Source organism: Metopolophium dirhodum, chromosome 8 (assembly GCF_019925205.1).
Source record: "Metopolophium dirhodum isolate CAU chromosome 8, ASM1992520v1, whole genome shotgun sequence".
In the NCBI taxonomy this organism is placed as follows: Eukaryota; Metazoa; Arthropoda; class Insecta; order Hemiptera; family Aphididae; genus Metopolophium; species Metopolophium dirhodum.
This window is the reverse complement of record NC_083567.1, coordinates 6844157-6868928: the sequence shown is the minus strand read 5'-3', so window position 1 is coordinate 6868928 and position 24772 is coordinate 6844157. Positions and strand designations below refer to the sequence as shown.

Below are 24772 nucleotides of genomic sequence, written 5' to 3'. Positions count from 1 at the left end.
TTTAAGACTTTATTATACGTCTGATATGTTATTTAATTAGGTACACTCGTCAAAATAAATTATATAATACACTATTAAAATCATATTATATAATTTGAGAGTATATAGAATCATATTATGGCCACTCAATTTTTTTACGGAAAAATAATATTTATAATACGTATTACTATATGTTGTATACAGAATACAGATATATTATATTATAAAAGTATACAAATAGATATAATAGATACTAGAGATCATAGCAAATTCCTGGGAAAATATCAATTTTAAATGGTCATACTGTCACTACTGTACTGTAAAAAATCGCAGGTTACTTATCATTTTTATATTTTTTTTTTACGATTTTTTGTTTTGTTCACAGTATGTTATGGTATATGTTATATGGTACCTTAGTCAATGATCGCATTCAGTCAATAACGGTCAGTCATCTTTAGATGATAGGTTTAGTTGGCAAGGGTTTAAAATATGCAGATTTAACGATTTACTTGAATTTTTATTGCTACACACATTTTAAACGAAAAAGATTTTTTCTTTTTGTTCCAAAGCACGCCTATAATGATCAGACAGATGACTCAGTCCTGTTTTAGTGGTGTTATTACTACACACGACGAGTTTTCCGCGGTTTACATAATTATATAATAACAACTGAGCAGTGTGCAACAAATATTAACGACAGTTATCACAATCGACTTACCTTCATCTTGAGATCAAGCAATGTGTCGTTGGAAGAAACCACGATCAGTTCACCCCTAGGCCTTCGGTTTCGAGCACTCCTTCTGATTCCCAACTCTAATGCGCCGTTGTTGACGTACGTGGGAGCGGCGGCCGTTGCGGAGGCACTAGTGCCGTTAAGGCACGCCGTATCCAGTTTAATTTTCTTCGAACAGTTGCCCCATAACTCATCCTGTGAACCAAACGCACAATTTAGTATTTTAAATATCATTCGGCGACACAAAAACATCTTGAAACTGTTTTCCAAAGCTGCAGTTGGTATGCAAATAATATATCTACATGTATAATATGCGTATGTATTTCGTATATACTGGCACGTCACCAGTGCGGCGGCATGACTAAGTTATAGGGGGTAATATATGTATACACGGGTCGGTAATAAAGTCGTATATAGTCATATTTTACGAGCTGAGATAAAATCACGCCCTATCGGTATACATACACACGACATTCCTAATTATTACGGTCTGTGCCTTTGTATTAGACCCTTTCGATTATTCGCTAGTGCTGGTAAAATGACAGACAATTTATTACACATACTGCTTGACACACACACACGTGAACAGAAGGCAGCATTAAGATGAAAATACTGAAAATTACCACCTCGGCGACCGAAACGAAAAACAATTGCTTCTGTAACGATAATCACATTAACGAACAAGAAATCATTGACTAGGTAATATATTTTGAACCTACAAAAACGATGTTCTAGGCACTGCTGAAGCCACCGTGGCCGTCATGTAAATAATGTAAAACGTGCATGAATTATTATTTTATTTCTCATTTACCTAACCAACACTTATTGATAGTAAATCAAACACGATAACAAACATAGGTACCTAGTTAAAATAATGAAAAATTCATTTCTCGCTTTATTTGTTTCCTCTTCATCGTGTTTACTTTTTAAATTACTACATATTATAGGCATACATGATTATAAATAATTCTGATTTATTCTCATGTTATACGAGTCGTGTAAAAACGAAAACAATTTAACACGTACTCAGAAACTGTACAAATGTACAATTACATAAATAGTAATTAATACATACTACGTTGATTATTCCGTCAATCAATAAGTTTTAAGTAATTTGGATCAATCTAAATACTTGTACCTATATGTTGGTGTATTTTTTAGCGTTATATTTTAATTATATTTTTTAATTCATACACAATAACCGTCAACAGTTATTTAAGTCAATATTAATCAGTCATTGTACACTGGGTAGCTATACCGTTCTTAAAGCAGAATAGGTAAAATTAAAACCTAATTCGAATAGTGATACCAAGTACCAATACGTGAATTTGTCTTTGAACTACACCACGCCAGTGTGTCATCAATTATAGTTGTGTACAGACAAATATCAACTATAAATATTAAATATTAAATAAACTCGAAAACAAATATGGCAAAATAAACACAGCAATCATTGTTCTTATAGGTAGCAAATATTTTTAATCGTTGTGAGAAAAAAAAAATATTTCCTGCTTCTGTTCCTGTCGATTCCTATCAGAACTAGGTATGTATAAACAAGGCGTAAAAAATATATTGAAAAAATGTTAACAACGAAAGCGACAGGTACGCGCAGAGAAAATATTCTCATCATAACATATTATATATTATATATATATATAATTTTTTATATACACACACACATCTAATTATTAACTATATCCACTTCAAAACTAGGAAGGCGTAACAGCCGCAAGCTGCGACCCGCCCGACTCCAAAAAAATACTGCCGATGCTGCTTCTGCCTCAGAAGCAGGATTTATACATTTTATTGGAACAATTATTTTTCACCCAACCTAATGATTATAACATACAGAACCCATGAGTTAATTACTATGTTTCGGTTTTATTTATTTTGTTTAGAGCTTAATTGGGGGAATCCGTATCGATATTTATGGCTGCGTGGCGAGTTAACTGGTCTTAAAGAAAAAACGAACACAAATTAAACACTGTGAGTGTACGTTGAAACCCCGATGAAAAGCAACAATTAATAACACCTAATAATAATAAATGTATAAAAGTGCGATGGCTACATAAATTATATACGTATTATACAATAGATACATAGGGGAATTATTTAAACGTCTTCAAAAATCCCAATGCTTTTGTTTCAAACTTATAATTTTCTGATTTGACAGTGTAGAACTAAAAAGTATATATATATATCTGACATAGGTATTTCTGATACCAACGGCAGGTGTCGATGCACTACAGGGTGAATTGTTTAAAACTGTCTACATAACCGTGAAAAACTATAATATATTTCTTAAAATGAAACGATAGTTTTCATTTCACGTGCATATTTTTAAAAATTATTTCATTGGGGAAAATAATATATTTTTATAAAAATTTAAAACAATAGGTATTTAATAATTTTATTGTATTCTGTTCAAAATTCAAATCCATTAACACAAAATATAATATACATTTGTATTATTTGTTTTGACATTTAAAAATAAGTAATAAGAAGTAGCACTGCATAATAACTAAAAAAATTGAACAAAAAAAATATTTCTGTATTTTTTGAGAAAGGTAAAAGAAAAGAGCTGAAATAATCAAAGAGTTAAAGCAAGTCACTAAAGCAATTTTATTATAATTATTATTATGTTGAAAAAAATATTAGTTGTTGTGTGAACCAAACAACTAGGTAACTACTACACGGATAAGAGATGACCATTTTAGACGATTACCAAAACGAAAAAGGTTACAACCTTTTTTAGTTAAATAACAATATTCGATAAAGAAGGTCCAAACCAACGTCACTATTACAACAAATTTTCTAGTCAAAATTATTTATTATTTTTACACTTGGGGAAATTATTATACCCAGTAATATCTATTCTCTACTTGCGGTGGACGTCCATCAACCATTTTTCGGAGTAATATTGAGCTCGGTCTAAGTGTGAGATGAGCAACAAACAGATGAGGGGAAATAAAAATAAAGAAACGGACCGATCTCCACGAGTGGAAAAACCCTCTTGTCTGTACAGCCTCCAATCTGGGCACGAGGTCGTAAACCACAACAGTAATTATTTTGACGGTCCAGACGCGCACACATACGCCCCGAGGATGTATTTTATATTTGTATTTGGTTTTTTTTATTCGTTTTGCCCGTCCTTGTCCCCGGCGCTCCGGCGGGGTTTAACGTCCGACTTTATTGTAGGTACTTGTTCTGATTTGTTTGCCGGGGTTCAGGTAATTATAATGCCACAGTCAAGTTCTTAGTATGTATATGTGTGTAAATGGGAAGTTTACGATTTGGCACATGATTACAGACGCGAGTGGTGCAGCAACAGCCTCCTTATACAATAATATAATAGTGCATACATCTCTGGCGCGATGGCTTTATTACCGGAATATTCACCATCAGTGTCTGCGCCGAGAGAGGAGTCCTATTATTATAATGTCTTTCCACACGTCTCTCAGTCTTTTTGCCGGCTCTCACGAGAAAATTATCGAGTTTTACGATCGCCAATTACGCTATAAAGATGGGGTAGGTACCGGCGGCAGCACTATTCAGCTCGAGCCTCAATAAACATATACATATACAATACAAAATAATATAAATATAACTATCTCGTTATTTTAAACCTTTTTATTTGTTTATTTTCCTCGACACACGACTTTATCATTATGCCGTGGTGGAGGAAATCAATCGATTAACTGACACGCGCGATCAAATCGATAACGAAATAAGCTTTATTACGAACAATAATTATACCACTATATGATAATATTATTATGTTCGTATATTATATCCTATTTCACTGTCAATATAACTTACATTACCTAATACATTTTTCTAAAATCGTTTAATAAATTGAACTGTGTATAGTTTCTTAATTATTATCGATATTATTGTACTTAATGCTAATTTCCACAAAAATAATATTGTAGGTATATTAAATATTTATAATACAATATCGGTTCACGTTCTTAAAGAAGAAAACAAATATAGTAGTTACCTATCTGTGTCAAATCCATACTAACTACGTTTAATTTCTTTAACAATTATTAAACTTATATTATTATACTAGAGTTATAATCATATTTTTACCTTGTCATCGATTCCATTGAATCTATTTTCACGCGATTCTTTTTCTATCACTTTAATAAAAATTTTTGCTTTATTATACTTTAACTGTTCCTTTTTTTCCTCGTCCAATCTTCTCTGGCGGCACGGTACACATATTTCTATAACAAAACGTTAAATTTTTCATTTAACAAGGTAACGAGTAAGGTTATTAATGATAGTTTCTACACAACCTTAACAAAAAAAAATTTAAATTAAATTCTACATATATTTTCATATATTAATCTTTAAAAACGCGTCATTAGTATTTTTTTCTCCTATTTTAGGGCGATTCAAATTATCGTTGGGTCCCGTCCCAAGATGAGCTATCCCTTTTGCACAGAGTGGGATAAAAGCGCGACAAATGCCTTGTCATTTATTAAACCACGTCGGGACCTCGTTTCAACCTGCTTGTGTCCAGGGGAGAAAAAAGGTTTGTCTGAAAAAAAACCAATACTTAACGACCGTTTTTAGCGGTAAGAGGGAGGGGGGGGGGGGGGGGTAAAAGAGGTTTCATGGATTTCCCAACTGGTCGTTAAACATATTGAACGACTATTAAACTGATGGTCTTTTTATATAGGGTGGAAAAAAAGAAAAGAAAAAACTGGTAAGTCAAGAAATCCAAATTGATTTCTCGGCGTTACGTTTGTTTTACATCATTTTCCAAAAGATAGAGTGAGGGGGTTCCCCTTTCTAGTGGATTCTATTTAAACGACTATATCAAATGAACCGAATCGTATTCGGTTATCTGCAATTCGCTGACCACTAACAAAACACGCTTCATTTAACTACTTTACAGGGGGAGTGATATCAACCCTTTTCCGTAAGTACGCCGTTTCTCTCCGTACAATTAAACGACAACTTAAATTTTTCTTCTATTTAGTTACAAATCTCAACATAATAAAATCAGCATGAATAATACCTATTGATATAGTTACACAATTTTTAACAGAAAGGAAAAAAAGATAATCCTGCTTTATGATTATCTTTGTCAAATAAATAAATGTTTATATAATAAATATGTATAGATTTGAGGTAATATATATAAGTAGTTATTTCAATAGTTCCAAAAATTTAACAAAAATCAATATTTGAAAAAAAACTAGTCACATGTTAACACGGACTTAGAACACGATGGTATTCAAATGCATACAATATTATAACTAATAATAATAATTCGTATATCATTATATAACTGTATATATTCAGAATGTACATTACGCAATGACAATTATTATAATTAAACACTATAGCTGATAGCTCTCGTAGAACCCAGAAATACCAATAAATCAAATTAAGTTTTTTTTTGTCCACGGGCTCTCATATCCCTTCACCGACAACCACGGCATAAATACCATGCACATGTATAGTTCAGAATCGCCACATTACGAATGATTTAACGGCTCCGTGACACGGCTACACACTGAGGGGCAAAGGGTGAAATGGTCCTTGGACCCGATTAATATACAACCCTGTTTGGAACGCAAACTGTGATTTCTTGTTCCATATCTTTAATTGGATTCACCACAAACATGATCAATGCCTTCGGCCCAGATAACAGGGTCCAGCTATAACGTCTACGGAACCCCCTCGGTGCAGCCAAAGGTGACCTTTTAATGATTTACAAGCATTCCCATCACGTTTCTCACACGCGCAATACCATACATACAAACATTACCACTCCACGTGTCCCTTAAATGAATTAGTTTCTTGCCACTGCGTGTATTATGTTAGTCATGTGTATAGTGTGTGTATGTGTGTGTGTGTGCGCGTAAAGAGAAAGATGACCTCCTCCGATTTGGAATTGAAATTCGAGTCAAGCTACGGGGATTCGGCGGGCGGGACAAAAGCGCGATATTAATTCCGAGGCGCAAAAACAGAGCCAGTCCAATGAGAGTGGTAAGAAAAAAATGGTAGAAGGAAGCGCTCGGACCAAAGTTTCGGGTTCCTCTGGGACCGTTCCAAATGAAAATACATAACCTCGCGCGTTGGGCATCTTGCTTTGGCTGCTATTCTTAATAAATTAGACTAATTTGCTAATGGCGATATATTTAAGAAAAAAACTGTAAAATTTAAAGTTTTGATATGCAAACCACCAACACTTAATTTCCTTTTTTTTTAGAATGGGTTTGACTAGATTCTTGCAGAGAATAAAAAATAGTACATATACTACATGTAGAAGAAATAAAAAAACAAATTTAATTAGAAAATCCACATCATACTATTGGTATATTTCGATAAACAGATAAATTATTTAAGTTTTAGATGAAATATAACTTCCGTCCGAGTATAATTGAAAATTTAATATTATATATAGGTACTATTAAAAATACAAAATACTCATTACTCAATAAAAATATTTCTTTAAAATATGTAGGTATATAATAAATATTTTACATTTTCTTGATTTTAAAATAGTACGATTATAAACAGCAGTAGTAGTAATACAGCAGATTTTATTTATACCTATACAGATTTCACCTGTCATAATCGAACTTTATATACTGATGCAAAAAACAAACTTTCATTTTAGATTCTGAGTGGAACGATGAATGTATTGATTTTACAATGATGTGTGTTTTTTTTTTAATTTTTCAATTTTTTTTTTTTTTGTGTCTGTCATCACCTTTTAGGACAGTAAAAGTGCTTGGATTTTCTTCAACAGTATCTTTTCTGATAGGAAAGTGAATCTAGTTGGTACTTTTGGGGGTTATATTTTTCCAGTAGTTTTCAAAAACGCCGTGAAAAACAAAAGAAAAATTAAGGAAAAACGGAAATTTTTACACAAAATCTGTTTTTGAAAAAATTGATTTTGGTTTTTGGTGCATGCAATTTTGACTAGATGTTTATATTAGCATTTTCTATACATCATAACATTTTCTAAATATTTTGACTTATTTTGAGCTGTTTACGGACATTTTCAGTTTCTATTTTTCTTAGTTTTTTTTTCTATAAATATCAATAAAATTTTATTTTATTTTTATTTGTTGGTTAAAAAAGCTTAAAAATTTAATAGAAGGCTCCTAGTATATTATTTCAAAGGCAGATGAAAAAAATTAAAAATCCATAGTCAGTAGTCACAGTTTTTTTTTTTTATAAGCATCTAAAATTCAAATATTGACAAAATACGTAAAATGACGAAAATTTGCAAATTATTTTGAGTTGGAAATTCATAAAAAATTTTCTTTTTAAATCTAAGATTTGAAAATGTAATACAAGATTCCTCATAAGTTTGTTTACCTTTGTCAAAAAAAAAAAATGTCTACAAGAAGGTCAAATTAAATTTTTATGAGCGTTTGAAATTCATATTTTTACAACATTTGATATTCACTACATTTCTCATGTAACGATTTTCTTATTTTGTTGTAATTAAAAAACGAATGACTGTAGATACTTGAAAATTTCACTGAATGTTTATATTAGCATTTTCTATACACAATACAATTTTGAATATAATTTGACTCTTTTTGAGCTGTTTACGGAGATTGTCATTTTTCAATTTTTTTAGTTCATTTTTCTATAAATATCAATAAAATTTTATTTGTTGGGTAAAAAGCGTGAAAATTTAATGCAAGGCTCCTGATATGTTACAATAGAATTTGAAAAATATTAAAAATACAAAGGCACAATTTTTTTTATAAACATTTAAAGTTCGAATTTTGACAAAATTTATCAAATTTAAAATTTAATAATTATTTTGTAGTTAAAAATGTATAAAATGTTCAACTTTTATAGCTAAGGATTGATAATTTACAACAAGGTTCCACGTAAATAGGTTATACAGGGTGATTCATTAAGCGTAAAACACTCTTTATCTTTATTACTTAATTCTATAAATTACTTTATTCACAATAATATCATCAAATATACTTGTTAATATCATAGGCTGACTGACTGTTTTCGCTCAGAATCGTTTTTCTTATACAAAGATAATATATTCAATATATTTCAATTATATCATTGAATTCAAATTTAACACCATTCACTACAGTGACCCACTTGTAACCTACTGTACAGCAGAGCGACATCCACTTATCCACCTTTTTAACTTTTTATCTGTCGTAGTATAATTATATTTTGAATTTTTGAAATAAAATTATCTCAAAAAACAATACTTCTGATATGAAAGACAACCTTATGGGGTGATATGACGGGTAGGCCGACAATGAGCTTACTCGAACCTCTAGTGTATAATTACATGTTATGAGAAATGAGAGAAATGACAATAAAAACAAAACGGTTTTACAACGTCACTTCATTAAAATAAACAAACCAACACGAGTGTTATAAATTTAAGATATTAAAAAGAGATTTTAACGATCAGTGGTATTTCAAAAATAATAATATAATATAAATGTGTAAGACATTATTTTGAAATAGAGCTAATTACAATTTGTTTTATATAACTTATTATTTTAATTATTATAACTCAGTTGGTTTCCGATAATTTAACCACGAGGATCTATATAACATACAATCGTCTGTTAATATTTTTATTTTACTAAATTAATATTGGTTGATTTTAATGTATAAATTATGTATTAACAGGATGCCACACCTGCATGTGTTGTCTCCGTCTTACGAACGTACAACCATTGATTATAAATATTAGTATTAAATACTAATTATAAATTTTAAAATTCAGTGGTACAATAGAGAATATACGAGTTTAGCAGTTCCAATTGTGTATGTTTTAATAATAAAGTTAATTGGCCTAAATTGAAAGGTACCTAAAAAACATTATATGTGCTTCCACGTGTTTTTACGATATTTTAATTTTTAAGCAAAATATTATTACAGTTTAAAAATTCTTATAACGCGCTTAAAAATTTAAATATTGTTAAATAAAAGCACGTGAAATCACAGATAATATGTATACGTTTATGTTATAATACCTACGTCAAAATTCTTTCTATTATTAAAGTTTATTGCATACAATTGGAACTGCTGAACACAAATTTTCTTTGTCATACGTTCGTAAACGGAGACAACATATGCGGGTGTGGCGTTCACTTAAACTACATTTATAGATGGAAAAAAATATAAGCTGAATAATTAAATGGTTAAATTTTACTAAATTATCATTTTAACATTTATGACAAAATTGTATCAGAAATGCAATAAATTACCTGGATTTGATGTTGTAAACATTCCAAGTTCACCAAAATACAAGTACACTCCATAATCAGCTGCATAACATCGTGAAAGAATCTTCCATTCTTCTTTAGTTAATAGCGCTATTCTGAAACACATATGTTATTATATTTTATTAGATTTAAATAGCAAAGTTATGTTGTACATGTATATTATTAAATTGAACGTAATAATCTAGATTATATGAATGAATTCATATGATTTCAAAGTGCACTTTTAAATTCAAATTAGAACCAACTTATCTACCTATATCAGGTGAAAATAGTGATATAGGTACTATAAATTAAATAGATACATGGTAATTATATTTATTTATGACAAGGGAAAAATAAGTTTTTTTCACTTTCATTAACATATTAAATAACTATATGGCTTAGTATTATTACTACAAAAAAGAAATGTAAAAATAATATAAAAACAGTAATTGATAACAAAAAAAATTAATTTAATCAAAAACAAATGATATGAGTTAAGTATAAAAATAAAAATAATATTTTTTTAATAAGTTATTTTATTGCTGTGTTTTACATTTAACTCATTAGTCATTCATTGTTAGATAATGTTTAACTTATTTTGTCAAAAGAATATAATATATTGTAAGTAATTAAAAAAAAAATTGAATATTATATAGTTTTCTGGCAATAAAAAAAAAGAAAATGGTTTTCAAATTAATACATAAATCTTACATGACATCACAACACTAAATTGTTTTTTTTTAATTTTAAGTTTATTGGAGTATTATTGTTGTTGAAATAATGAAAAACGTTTTGGTAAAAATTTTAAGTTAAAAAAATGATTATTCAACGAAATAATGAGAGTTGATGAATAGCCCCGTGACGTCATAGAGCCGACTAGTTAACAGCCCATGTCTTACGTATTTTAAGCGTTTTTCCACATACAATATACATTAAAGGTTAAAATAACAAATTTTTCCAACAGGTAAGTTTTTTTTTAGTGTTATGTGTAGTGAGTGGTACCTATATATATATTGTATAAGTTCATGTCTATACGCTAATCTGATGGGCAGTATATCGAAAATAGGTTTATGAATAATCCGAATGCAATATATTGTATTATATATTATGGCCGACATCATCACGGCACACATCGTCCACGACAGTGTAACCACCAAAACACGGCAACCACGGCGTCGAGGATATACTAGCCCCACCCCCGTAACAGGAAGGGTGCGGCCGCAGTGGCGACGATAATACTTAATTAATTGGATAATTTGTTAAATACTGACGGCAGCTGACAAAAACATAATATCTCCTATGGGCACGACCGATTTGCATAGTCGCCACGGCAGACACTCGGTGTACATTTGCATAATCACCGTCACGTTAAATTCCTCTCCTCCGGACCACGGCGCATCCGCTAGAAACAGCAGCAGCAGAGGCCAATAAGATTATTTTGCGCCCCGTACCCCCTTCTTTCGAGGAATATAAACGCACACGCACGACAACCCGCCCAGCTATTAAAAACCATTTTGAACAGACTGAAAATATTATAATATATAATTTTCCCGCCCGACGCTCTTAAAATAATAATAATAATATATTACTACTACGAAAACGACTACTATAGTGGCGGCGGGTCCTGCCCGCCGAAGAACTTGACCCGTCGCGTATATACGATGAACGGAATTAATTAATTAAAAACTACAGTTGATCGCATCGGAGACGACAAAAACCTGTGGAACAACTGGGGTGATTTTTGAGTGGGGTGGGGTGTGGTGGTGAAGGCAGTTGACATCACAACACCGCTCTGTTGGTTAGAATGTCGTTCAGTCATCGTGACGACGATAGTGGAAGAGTTTCTAAAACGGAAGGGGAAACTATACCACACGCTCGTTCCGGACTTATACACCAAAAGTTTCGCAGTTTTCCACTCGAAAGAGCGATGTTCCTGTCTTGTAGGTATATAAATATAAGGTATTATCTCAGTGAAAAACACAGTTACTTATGTATAGTAAATATCGAAAAAGAAACTGAAAAACTCGCTCTGCTGTATAGTAGGTTTCAAGGGGGCGCATCATTCCAATTTTTAATTTGTTTTGGTGAAAATGTTTGAAAACAATTTTTAAATTATTACCAGCCCTTTACATATAGGTTATAACAGTATATATGTATCTATATACTATATGTACGTGTAATAAGCAAGTGATAAGATTTAAAATATAAACAACAATGATTGTTAAAAATAGGTATGCCTTTCTTTTTGATTCTGACATTTTAATTGAAAATTATCAATTTTTATGAATTCTTATTAACACGACTTTTATGATGATTAGAATTTTAGTTTATGCCCCGTGGTTGTAATATGTACAAGCAACGACATTGTGCCATGTAAAAATAATCTTTTTATTATTATTTATTTCTTTATACGTCTTATTCTCTGGGTAGTTGATTAATTGTATTTTCAGTTCAAAACAAAAATGTATATTTACAAAAAAACAAAAAAATGCATAGTAAATTATATATCATATAAGTATATCAATAAATATATCTCAATATCAGATTCACAACATATATGGTCGCTTTCATTTTACTTTTGACAGGCCAAAAAAGTAGGCCTAAATATGTGCACCTTTTTGCCTCATCCCTTCCCCTAAATTTCAAACATGGTTTCGAGTGTACCTCGGCAATCGTCATTGAGTAGAAGTAGGTCACTGTAAAGATGTGTTAAATTTTTTAATTGATTAATGTATGAAAAGTGATTCTAAATGGAGACAGTGTGTCGCTAATATATATTTATATAATTATGTATTAGTAATTTTTTATTTATCAGTCAATTCAACTATTTTTTACTAAAAATATCACTTATGGTTTTAATTAAAAAATAATTTTCAAATGTGATTTAGACAGAATCTGAATATGAACTTCGAACACATTGATAAATAACAATTTAAACTACCTACCTATGTAATTACTATTAGAACAACTAATGAGGAGCCTTGCTTTTATAACAATTTTAAGTTTTTTGACCGAGGAAAAAAATATGAACAATACATAATATTGAAAAAAAAGTTGAACATTTTAAATGTTTTTATAAATAATAGTTAAATATAGCTTAAAATTGGTCAAAATATTTCCTAAATTGTATAAGATGACACTAATAGTGAAATGCAATACTTTAAGTTCATATTTTAAATAATATGTTATGTAAATCAATGTTTTAGTTTGATATTCAAATGCCGTAAATTATGAACTTCAAACACTGAAAAAACTTCAAAAATATGTTGAACATATGTATTTTATGTATTTTATGTATTTAGGAACTTATGAGGAACCTTCCTACTGTATGCTGTGCTTAATTTATTTATTTTACTACAAATTTTCAAATTTGACTACCAAAGTACCAACTAGAATTAGCTACTAAAAAGTAAAACCACCCTAAATGTTGGAGATAAATGTACATATACATCATTCTTGAAAACTCGATTCACTTTTAAACTTTATTCTCGTTTTGATAGAAAATGTTTAGTAAATAACTTAGGCACACCATATTATTATATTGAATATGGTATAATATAATTTAATATTCTTAAAGAAATGAGGTATTTTATATTTTTCGAAAAACCTCAGAAAGTTCCAAGGATATTATGTTACATCCATACTAAGGGTGGGCATTTTTTTTTTTTTAGTTTCCTTGAGGAAATTTCGAAAAAATTAAAATATAAAGCTAATTTACAGCACTAGAGCTATACAAGTATAATAGTAATTTGTATCAACTTCCAAAAATAGAATAATAGTGTTTAAATCTCATGATTTCGAACTTATATAATATATATGTAAATAATTATGTTACCTATTTATATAGTTAAATATTACTATCAAGTACCTACCTAGAACTTGTAATAAATTGACGTTTTAAAAACAGCATACAATCAATATTTATAATATCACAATATAAATTATACGAACTAATTTATTACTTACGGATTCTGTTCAGTCGAATACAAATTCGAAGGTGGTTCAAATAACAGTCCAGTGTGTTCTTTGCAAAGAAGTGCTTCGTTCACAATCGAATGCGGTCTTGGTTCTTTTGATGAATTTCTATAACAGATATTTAGGTGTATTATTAAAAATGTAATACAACAAAGCCCAAAATAAAATTGAAGAACAAAAATAACAATTTAAAAGTTTATTAAAAATACATATTAAGAAAACATAAACAAGATAATGTGCTAATGTTCTATGTAGGTATAACAATTCGACAAAATGATACTGTGTACCTCTATAATATTTAGATGTATAGTGTTATGGATAGTTCAATACCGGATATCCAAAAATCAATTTGTTATCAAACTCAAAGATAAATCTAAAAAAAATATTTTTAAATAACCTACCTAATCTAAAAATCCAAGATATCGTGTATACCTATATTACGTATAACTATAGACTTATAGAAATAGACGGAATATTTCTACCGAGGACTGGGAGGCGTGCCGAACGGAGATATAGCATATAAGTTTTATCATAAGAGCGAGAGAATGACACTGTTCCGAGGACAGCCAATATAAAGCTTTAATAGTGTCCGATCCTCGTAACAAGCTATATCATTGCACGCGTTATCATACCTAATGTTCCGTCTATTTCTAGTCCATGCGTATAACATAACTATTCAGCATCAACTCGGTATAATATATATTATATTGAAATATTGAATTATGTATACAAGGTACTACGCAGTGCTTTTGCCTTTGCGATTTCATATTTCAATAAACTAAATAAACTATTGTACATTTTTTGAGAATTTTTAAAAGTATTAAAACATGCTTATTATCAATAAATCAAAATGTAAATGCTGGTTAGGTTAGGTTACATGTTATGGATAAAGCCCAAAATAGTAAAAAGTATTGGAAAAATGTTCTCTCACACAAAGCAGATGAGATACCTACACTCGGGGTGGGCATTCTCAAGGAACAAGGAAGTATAGGTAGATATATAGGGAGGCAATGGCCTCGGTGGTTTTGAGAAATGATACGTTTTGTTGGTAGGGTCAGAGTGGCGACGGCGTGTGACGTCATTAGCACACACACGCATACAAGCACACAAGCTATACGACCAGCGGCGAGTCTTGATAGCCGGCAATTCATCTGGACGATCGCCACGAGTCCCCTTCGGTACCATTTTCCACCCTATCATGCGAGCGCCCTGTATATATACCTACGCATAGTTTCGATGTGACCCATCGACAACGGCGACGACGACGTCTTTTAGAGCTTCGAACACAGCGGCAGAGGCGGAGGCTGACGACTGCGGCAGAGCAACACATGTCGGAGACGGCCAGCCATCAGTCAACATTATATACTGCACCGCACTCCGCAGGGATACAGAAAGAGTGCAGGCGGTGTAATAGCATACACGGCCGTAATATAGTATACACACAAACACACACACTTATATATATATATATATATATATATATAAAATATATTATAGTTATATTATATATAGTGAAGTATAGTGTAGTGTAGAGCGTAGGTTTAGTGTAGTGTAGACTATACGGGTACACCGCCGCGCACCCTCCGAAGATGAGAGCGGTACGCTGTGGTCGACACAAGTCCGAAGCGGTATATAAACCCCGTCGCTTAAACCACCAACGAACGCAGTGTCGGCAAAAACCCATCAAACAAATGCACGTGCAGCTTTACCCGCTTCTGTTTTCCAATAAAGATTTCCGGTCGTTTGCGGGGACACGGACGCATGACAATTGCCAGTACTTTGCAACCTCCCCGCCACGCCGTTTCACTACTACCTTTGTATATGTGCACAGATTTGTTTTTACACTCAAGTATTATAATAATATACAGAACAATATATTCATACAAATATGTACATAAAACAATATTAATTTACTTATTTTCCTCCGTCGTTGGTTTGCTTATTTCGTTTTATTATTATTACAGGATCACTCTACACAAAATCGGGCTAGTAAATCCGATAATATAATCCGATAAACTGCACGTTTTCCGATATAAACAGCGGTTAAAATGAAATCTGATATTTCGCGGTTAAATATTACAGTATTATAACGTGTTTTTCATCGGACAAATTATTATATTATATATACGTATATATTATACACCCACGACAAATAACGACGCGAAGCCTTTTTTTTCGTTCTCTCATCGTCCGTTGTTGTTATATTGTAATCACGACCCGATAAAAGATATAGCCGCCTACTTTCACGCTCAACGTTCGGAAACGGTTTAATCATACCACCGCCACAACACGCACACACACACGCTCACTTGCAGGCCAGTGGACAGCCTCCTTTTGTGTGTGCGCGGTGATAAAGTAATTTATAAACGATCCTTAACGTCCGAACGAACACGCAAAAACTTAGCCACGCACCACGCCGGATTTTGAATAATTATTATACACCGTCTAATAATTTGGGAAAGGCCCTATTCTCGGTGCCGCTCTTAAAATGAAAAGTCGTCAAGCATCAGAGAGAAGGCAGCTCGTAATTTCGTCAAGTATTGTTCAACGTGTCCCTCCTCTCAATGGTCCTCTGACCACAACCCGAATATCTTCTGACTAATTAAGTGTGAATTATTAATTACACATAACGATGCCTGTATAACAATACACCAAAGGCGTCCCCTCTCCTTTCCGGCATCACATTGTCCTCCAACAACATTTTTGATTAATTATACCGGCTTGAGGTGATGAAAGCTATATATATATATATATATATATATGCGTACACATGTGGATGAGGCCGAGGGGTAAGGGGGCGCTAAAGGCGACGCGACATCGTCGTCTCGATAACTATTATATTACGCCGCCAGAAAGTCCGCTGTAATAGTTCTCCGATCACAATACAATGTGTATTGGAGGCGGTGGTATACTCTCAGAAGAGAGCAGCAGAGACCGCTACGAAAGAATTTTACTTATTCAACGCGAACCAAGTGTAAAGAAAAGCTGGTTAGAAGTTCGAAAGGTTAAAAGTTATTCATGCTTGTTAAATCAGATTTTCCGCACCGACCCACTGTACCGTGGCTTGATTGTTTGAGAGTTTATAAACCAGTAAAACTTAAAAAAAATAAAATAAAATAAACAAATAAATAGTTTTGTGACACACTAGAAGCCTTCCAACTTGTCACGAGTTTTTTTTACAAAGTATGAACTAGAATTTTAAATAATGAATCGTATTACACAATTACGCAACATATTATAATAAATAATGTGAATTAATGTAAATCACTGCACACTATATTATACAGAGTTGAACAAATAATAAGCTATTGAATTTTAAATCCTTTTACGATACCTAAAAAAGGGCATTTAAACCTACAATATAATATTATGAAAAACATATTAACATATTGAGTTATATTGACTAATAAAGTACGCAGTATTTTTCTTTTTTTTTTTTTTTTGTAACACAGACTGCACTCTTGGTCAACATACATATAAGTATATACAACCCAACAATGGGAGTTGTGTAGATATAGTACGTATAACAGAGGGAGAATGTTATTACAATACACAATATATGTGATAATATTACTAAAAAGTCATGTTATTATTTTGAAACGACGTGCATTTGTAGTATTAGACTTGTTATGCTAGAAGAATATAGCGAATGTCATTTTGACAGGTAGAATCCAGGGGCAGACGTCACAGGTTCCAGGGGTGGCAATGGACCCTCGTATAAATAAATCCTTCGAATTTAAAGGATTTAATGGGTTAGAAGAACAGGGACATGGGGAAGAGAGCATGTCAGGTCGAAACAAGTGCCATGCGAATATCAAATTTTTACGCGTCCTGGTCAACGGAATTACAAGCGAAAAAAGGCAGATAATCCTTTTAGTAAAACTAATTAGAAATAAGAACATAATATTTTTATTTTAATATTTCATTCAAATGCGATGTTTCGTGAACGCACCAGTAACCGGAAAATTATGGAGTAACAGTCAGTATAAATAATATATGCATAAATTTAACGACGGATCAGGTTCAAGTGGCTAAATACGTATAGACGACGATATTCAACAAATAAAATACTATGCCGTATACAGCTGGAAGGTACCTAGATTTGAAATAACTTTTTTTTTATCAAATATCAGTGTGCGAATAAGTACCGGGAAAAAAAATATGTACGATTCTTAGGAGTATATTATAATATCATATAATATTATAATAATGCTATTTAATCGAAACTCGATGTAGCATTTGGTTAAAAAATATCTTTTGTTTATTTCAAGTTTTTATATTTTCTTCTGTCGTCCACGTTCACAATTTGCCGAATGGGCAGATATCACCGATTTCGGGAACGATATTTTGACACATGGAGATTTAATGCGCTTTATATTACTTTTGTACGTATATACAGACATGGGTTCTAGTACGTATATATATATATATAGTATTATATTGCAACAGTCTGTGGTTTTGTATTGGTTGTTGACTCTGCTCGGGCCACAAATCATCCTTATTTTTACCCTTCAAAATTGAATTCTGATTTATTGGCTCCACCATCCGCCTCTAGATTTACCGGCTGCTTTAGCTATGATGAGTTTTACTAGGTCCTCTCCCTTTCGTTATAGCGCAGATATAAGTAAATTTATTTTTAAAAGAGAAAAACACAACAAACGGAATCTCATATTTTCCATAAAAGACTGTATGTATACAATACATTATCGGCGAAGAAAATTGATTAAGATCGATATATTTCACACAATTAGTACGGTGGTGTAGCTATTCGTCACTGACACTACAGGCTGTCATTCACGCGATGTTCGACGAGATGTGTAAAGAATTACACTGGTGGTTGTGCAGTAGATAATGAAGAATCATGTGTAACTTCAGCGTGCGTTCATTATTACCACTTCACGCGGGATCGATCACTCGAATAGGTCTGTCATTACGTGACGACTAGTCTAATTAATGGTTATTGTCCGCAATAAAAAAAATACAAAAGTGTAGTTAGTCTAGAATAGTAAAGTTTTATTACCAACGGGAAGCATCAATTTAGTTAGACGTTATTATATGAGTTAATTATCAACTATCAGGTACCAACTCTCAGATTTCAAGGTTCGTTTTTAAATTTAAAAACTAACGCGTCTTAACTCAAAAACAATATTTTTTAATTAATGTTACTAGCGTATAAAATATAAATGTAAAATTAAAATTCCTGCCTATTCAAGCTTTAAATACGTTTTATGCATAAAATCAGAATTAACTCTAGAAATATATTAAATATTGCTGAAAATTCAAAATGTTTATGTACCACTATTTTGTACAACACATAATTAGATTTATTCATAAATTGTAACTCATCTAAATTATGGTTGATAAAAAAGATTAATTTTATACTAGAAATAAATGTTTTATATTATAAGAACTTAATAATAATATATTTATAAAGTTACGTTAAGTTAGTTTATAGATTTTATAGGTTTCTATTTGTTTATACGTTTTACATGGTCAAAACATTTACTAAACAATAAAAAAACAATATTTAACATTAGGTTTAGTGTGTTGCACTTAGATACACTAATCCAAAACTTAAAAACTAAAAGTATTTAAAATATAAAATCAAAAATACATGTTACCATAAAAAATCAAAAGTTGACAATGTTTTTATCATTGTTATTCTGACAAGTTAAAGGCAATGTAAAATGTAAATAATATTTCTTTCATTTTTTAAAAATTTAAATAGTTCTTAATATTGTACATTTACTATTAATATAATTGCCTTGTTTATCTTTAATTTATTGTTACATTTGTTTATAGATAGTTGATAAAATATATTATAAGAAAAGGGATTATTTTCAATTGATACAAAAGAAACAATAATTGGAAATCGGTATATTTGTACACTACAACTAGGTTTTAACATTTAGAAAAATACAAATTTGAAAATCTCTATTAGTTTTCACACTAATAAATTGAAAAATAAAATTTTTAAATAAAATCAAATTACAGTTTATAATCCATTAAATTTTAATTAATACTCTGGAAGCACTAATTCTACCAAAACCATAATCACATTCATAACTAAAAAACCAAATACATCAAAAATCAATTCATTCATTACTTAGCAGAATTTTAATTCAAAATTACCCTGGTCAAAGTCCAATATACAAATTACAAATAAAATTAAAGATATTTAAGTTTTAAAAATAATAAATGCATACAACCATTTTATATATACAGCATTATAGCTAGAATGCTAGAAAAATAAATGATATTGAACACAGTATTACGGAAATAAATTTTAACTTAAACCAATAAATATATCAACTATGTTAGAAGTTTCCAATCTTAATATTATGTATTATGCACAATTGTTACAAGCTAATAAATTAAAACTAGATAATGATATAATTTTTTATTACCTCACAAATTTTCTCCAAGATTCTAAAAAATTCTTAGAAACACAAGGGTATGGAGAATTTTCCTGTGAAGGAACAGGTCTTTTTTTATTCCATAGCAAATCATTCAGCAATTCTTTTTCTGTAATAGCAGATTGCTTATGTAGATTTTTAGTAATCTCATCTTGACTATGCATATTCTATAATTTGAATCAATTGTAAATTACTGTGTATATGATTCTATGTTTAAAAATCCTTCTACTTACTCGACATATATTACAAGGTTCAATATCATTAGAAAATATTGGTGCTTTAGGAAAGTAGGAATGAAGAATACCTTTCACTACTTCCGGAACCAATCTTCTTGTGTTGGTTTCAATAGTCAAGTTCCCTGTTATCAAAAATAAAATAGTCATTACTTATTAGTAAAAACATTGCACAAAAAATTGAATTATGAACCTACCATGTGAACACGTAATATCCTCATTGAATCCCCATGACATGTACTCAGTATCATTTTTGTTATCAAAAGAATCAGAATCATCATGCTTGTCTTTTTCTTCATGACTATTGTCCTCAACATCATCTTCTTTATGCTCGTCGTCTGTTTTTGATTCGCTCTCATTTGGAATTAAACATTCAGTTATCATATTCTTTGAATTATCTATTTTACTTTTATCATATTTTTTCTCTTCACTAGCTAATTCATCATTAACTTTTTTAGCAATAACTGAAGACAATATGTTTGTCATTTCTTCTAAAACTGACTCTAATTCCAATAAGGAATAATGAAATGGTTTGAAGTCATTGAGCTTTAGAATTTTGAAAATCGATATTGAATTGTTAACAAACATATGAGCAAGTTTCCGACATCCATCAATAGATTCCAATGTTATCCCTTCCATTTTAATAAAACGGCTTCTATCTTTAGACTTAAAGAATTTTTTATCCTCGTCATCAAAACTGCTTGATGGATCACATACTACTGACAATAGATCTGGATTAAGAGGCAGGGCAGTATTTGGAGGTATATCATGATTATTAACAAAATATTCAAACAATTCCAAGTACATTCGTCGCCAACTTTTTAATGAATCTTTCCCAACCCAGTAACATTTTTCATGATTTTCATCACTACAAAATAAAAATAATAACAAAATTAACCAAGATAAATATAGATACAATTTTCTTAACACATAAGTCAGTTCAAATGTGTATTAATTATTTTATTTACAACAATGAATTGTACTGATATAACCAGAGGCCAAAATCAGTGCCCCCCCCCCCCCCCCCCCCGTGATTAAATGAATTTGTGCCACTGACCATAACAATACACAACTGAGTGGTTATTTTGTTTCTGGATTTGAAATAAAATAAAAATATATTTAAAACTTAAATTATGAATATGTTGTTTGTACAAGTTATTGTATTTAATTTTGTATATTAAATTAAATAATCATAAAAAAAAAAACACAATCGTAGGTTTTGAATGTTTTAAAAGGACGCACATCCACATGTGGTGTCTCTGTCTGACAAGTGCATAACATGGCAAATTTTACATTCAGAAGAATACACGTTTATTTTCTATTTTAATAGAATAAAAGTCCATGTCATACCTATATTAAAAAAAAATACTCACTCTATGCTAGGAGTGGGATTCCAACTATGTAAAACTGTGTTGATAGTTTTATTTTGTTCAGTAGTTAATGTTTTGGTGTATAATAAGGCACATTTATTTCTAACACATTTCCAACATATTGATGAATTTAATTGCAGCCTTGGACCTCCTTGATATATACCATACAATTTATCTGCCTGTAAGTAAAAATTAAATAACATCAAGTAATACATATTATATATTATGTTTATTCATACGTACTAATTCCGTTCCAATGTATTTAGCTTCGTGCACCTTATCGGGGTCAAGTAAATTATGTTTACATAAAATTGCACAGTTGCTTATTTCCTTGACATTCTGATTTGGTGTGATTTTAAACCAATAGTTAAGCCACTGTAATGAAATGGCTTCCTTTTTTTTTTCTTTTACAGATACAGAGTTCATCTCAGTTATTAAATTCAGCATTTGCTCAACAAAAACTTTATCTTTGTCTTCTACATACTCTCGATTACTCTTAATATTTAATATTGTATTTTCAAAGTTATTATTACGAGCCTCTACAAGGTGAATCAGTCTTGGTGATAACTCCCAGTTAGATGATTCAGTTTTTAGTTTTGTGATCATGGTGTGATGCATATAAACCAACATGTAAGCATTGTTTGTTTGTAACATACCTTTTTGAATCTTAGGAGCTTTAGTAACTTTTGAACCATTTAATTTAAACTCGTCTTCAGTGCACAAATTTAAACCCTTGCCCTTTAGTTTTTCAACATTTTCATCATTCATTTTATACCATTCTTCAGCGGCTATGTCTTTGATATGAGCTGCAAAAAAAAAAATGGGAATTATTAACTAAAATTGTACAACTATATAATATGTTAATATTAAACACTAACCAACATAATGACCAGAGTATGCACTTGAACCTTTATGTATAAGGACTGCACATAAATTGTATATGTGATTTTCTTTAGACGATTCATCAAGTTCGATGGGTAAATTTAAATACTGAGCCATATCTAATGTTTGTGAAAATTGTATATATGTGTTTAATTTTTTTTTCTGCATTGTTTGTCTAAAAAAAATAATAAATTGTACGTCATAATAATGTTTGATACAATACAATATTGATAAGAAAACATACCTATCATAAACAAAACGCATTAATTGAATATTAAGCACAGGAGGTAAAGTAGTTAAACATATTTTTCGTACAGCATCTTGTTTGCAGTTACAATGATCACAATAGTACTGATCATCTCCTGTTAGGTGCTCTTCTTTTAAAAACTCTTGCAAACTTTCATTCAATGTTTTATGACCTTTAATGTTTAAATCAAGTTCATAAAATGTCGATGGACGTGTGGATTTAGTTTTACATTTTAAACAGCTATATAAAAAAATGAATAAATTTATAATTATAAATATATATATTAAGTATTTACTAATTATTGTAGACATTATTTAATAATAGTACGTACGTAGTTACATATTTGTATTCGCCAAGAAAGTTATCTCTAACCATATCTCTGACAGAAGCATCAGATTGTGTACTAAATTTATTTTCCAAGACAGATAGGAACAAATTTGAAAACTCCTGAAATGCAATACAATTTTGTTTTATTAATATCAATTATAATCACACAATATAAATTGACTAAAAAACTTACGTGAGCATCCTGTTGAAGAGCAGTATTAATTCTTAAAGTTGTAATAAAGTCTTCAGGATCTACTGATCGTTGTTTACCAAATTGCATTAAAGCAAATACTAATTGTAGATGACCAACACTAGTCTCTGGTATATATGAATTTTCAGCATAAAGGGACTTGTTTTGACTTTCAGTTGAATCTTCTTCTGGTTTCCAGTTAAATATTGCTTTTCTGTATATTAAAATATCAACATAATTACCATCATAATTATAATCAGGTTATTTTTTTTTAATATAACATATTTCATAAAATTCAAACATAAAATACTAACTTAAATGACAAAATGGATGTTTACCTGAAGTTAATGTTATGAAACCATAACTGTAAGAGACTATTGATGTAACATGTTGCACCCAAGTTTTTTAAACCAACAAATGTATTGTTTTGCCGCCGTTCAAGCTCTGGATCTTCATAGTCATTAACAGGTGTACGCACTTTGTCTTGAAGCCAACGTTGTTCTCCAAGTCCAGATAGACAGTAAGGATTATTTTTGCAATTACGTCTATAAACCAAAAAGGTATATTTAAAACAAATTAATTAACTTTAATTAACAATGTTTACTAGGTTATACCAACACTTTTTCAATGTTAATCAGAGCAAGCCTGTTTTATTTAGTTAACTGTATTATTGATTTTACAAAACTCTTTTAAAAATGTTTTAAAAACATTCACTAAAACTATTAGTGCCTTCATCTCCGCTTTAATCAAAATCTATCTCTAGATTCTTGAACTAATTTACACAGATATTATACTAAATGCAATGATTACTTCAAAATTAAACCAACAGCAACAGTCAAGGCAACAGTGCACATCCCATTTTTTTAAGTTAAGGAATAGGTACCTACATTTTAATTAAAATTATTTAAATACAATATAATATATTTGTCTATTCAAGGTGTGAAAGTCGTGCATAACTGCATAAGCACTTACAAGTATAATGGGTTATGTACCCATATGATTAAATTGGTAATGTTATGTAATTAACGTCATTATTAAATGTTATAGGATTTTTCCCAAATAGTGCGAAAGGTTTAATCCTTAAATCAAATTTGTTATCAGTGTAGAAATGCTCAGCTTTATTATTTAGAGTAATATAACAACAAATGACTGCCGTGTAGTTACTTTTATAGACTTGCATAGTT

At 30.6% G+C, this 24772-nt stretch overlaps 1 protein-coding gene across 1 annotated transcript in view; it reads right to left on the bottom strand.

Annotated features, from left to right (window-relative positions):
* The window catches only part of LOC132950187 (ubiquitin carboxyl-terminal hydrolase 48-like), a 39562-nt gene that overhangs the window by 13825 nt on the left and 965 nt on the right, over positions 1–24772 (bottom strand). The window contains exons 2-15 of the mRNA XM_061021464.1: positions 23927–24133; positions 23592–23802; positions 23403–23518; positions 23069–23311; positions 22821–22999; positions 22186–22748; positions 21946–22121; positions 20770–21440; positions 20573–20697; positions 20331–20506; positions 13915–14031; positions 9949–10061; positions 4805–4941; positions 698–907 (exon numbers count right to left, since the gene is read on the bottom strand). Coding sequence (XP_060877447.1) covers positions 698–907; positions 4805–4941; positions 9949–10061; positions 13915–14031; positions 20331–20506; positions 20573–20697; positions 20770–21440; positions 21946–22121; positions 22186–22748; positions 22821–22999; positions 23069–23311; positions 23403–23518; positions 23592–23802; positions 23927–24133 — 3244 coding nt within the window. The remainder of the gene's footprint in view (positions 1–697; positions 908–4804; positions 4942–9948; positions 10062–13914; positions 14032–20330; positions 20507–20572; positions 20698–20769; positions 21441–21945; positions 22122–22185; positions 22749–22820; positions 23000–23068; positions 23312–23402; positions 23519–23591; positions 23803–23926; positions 24134–24772) is intronic.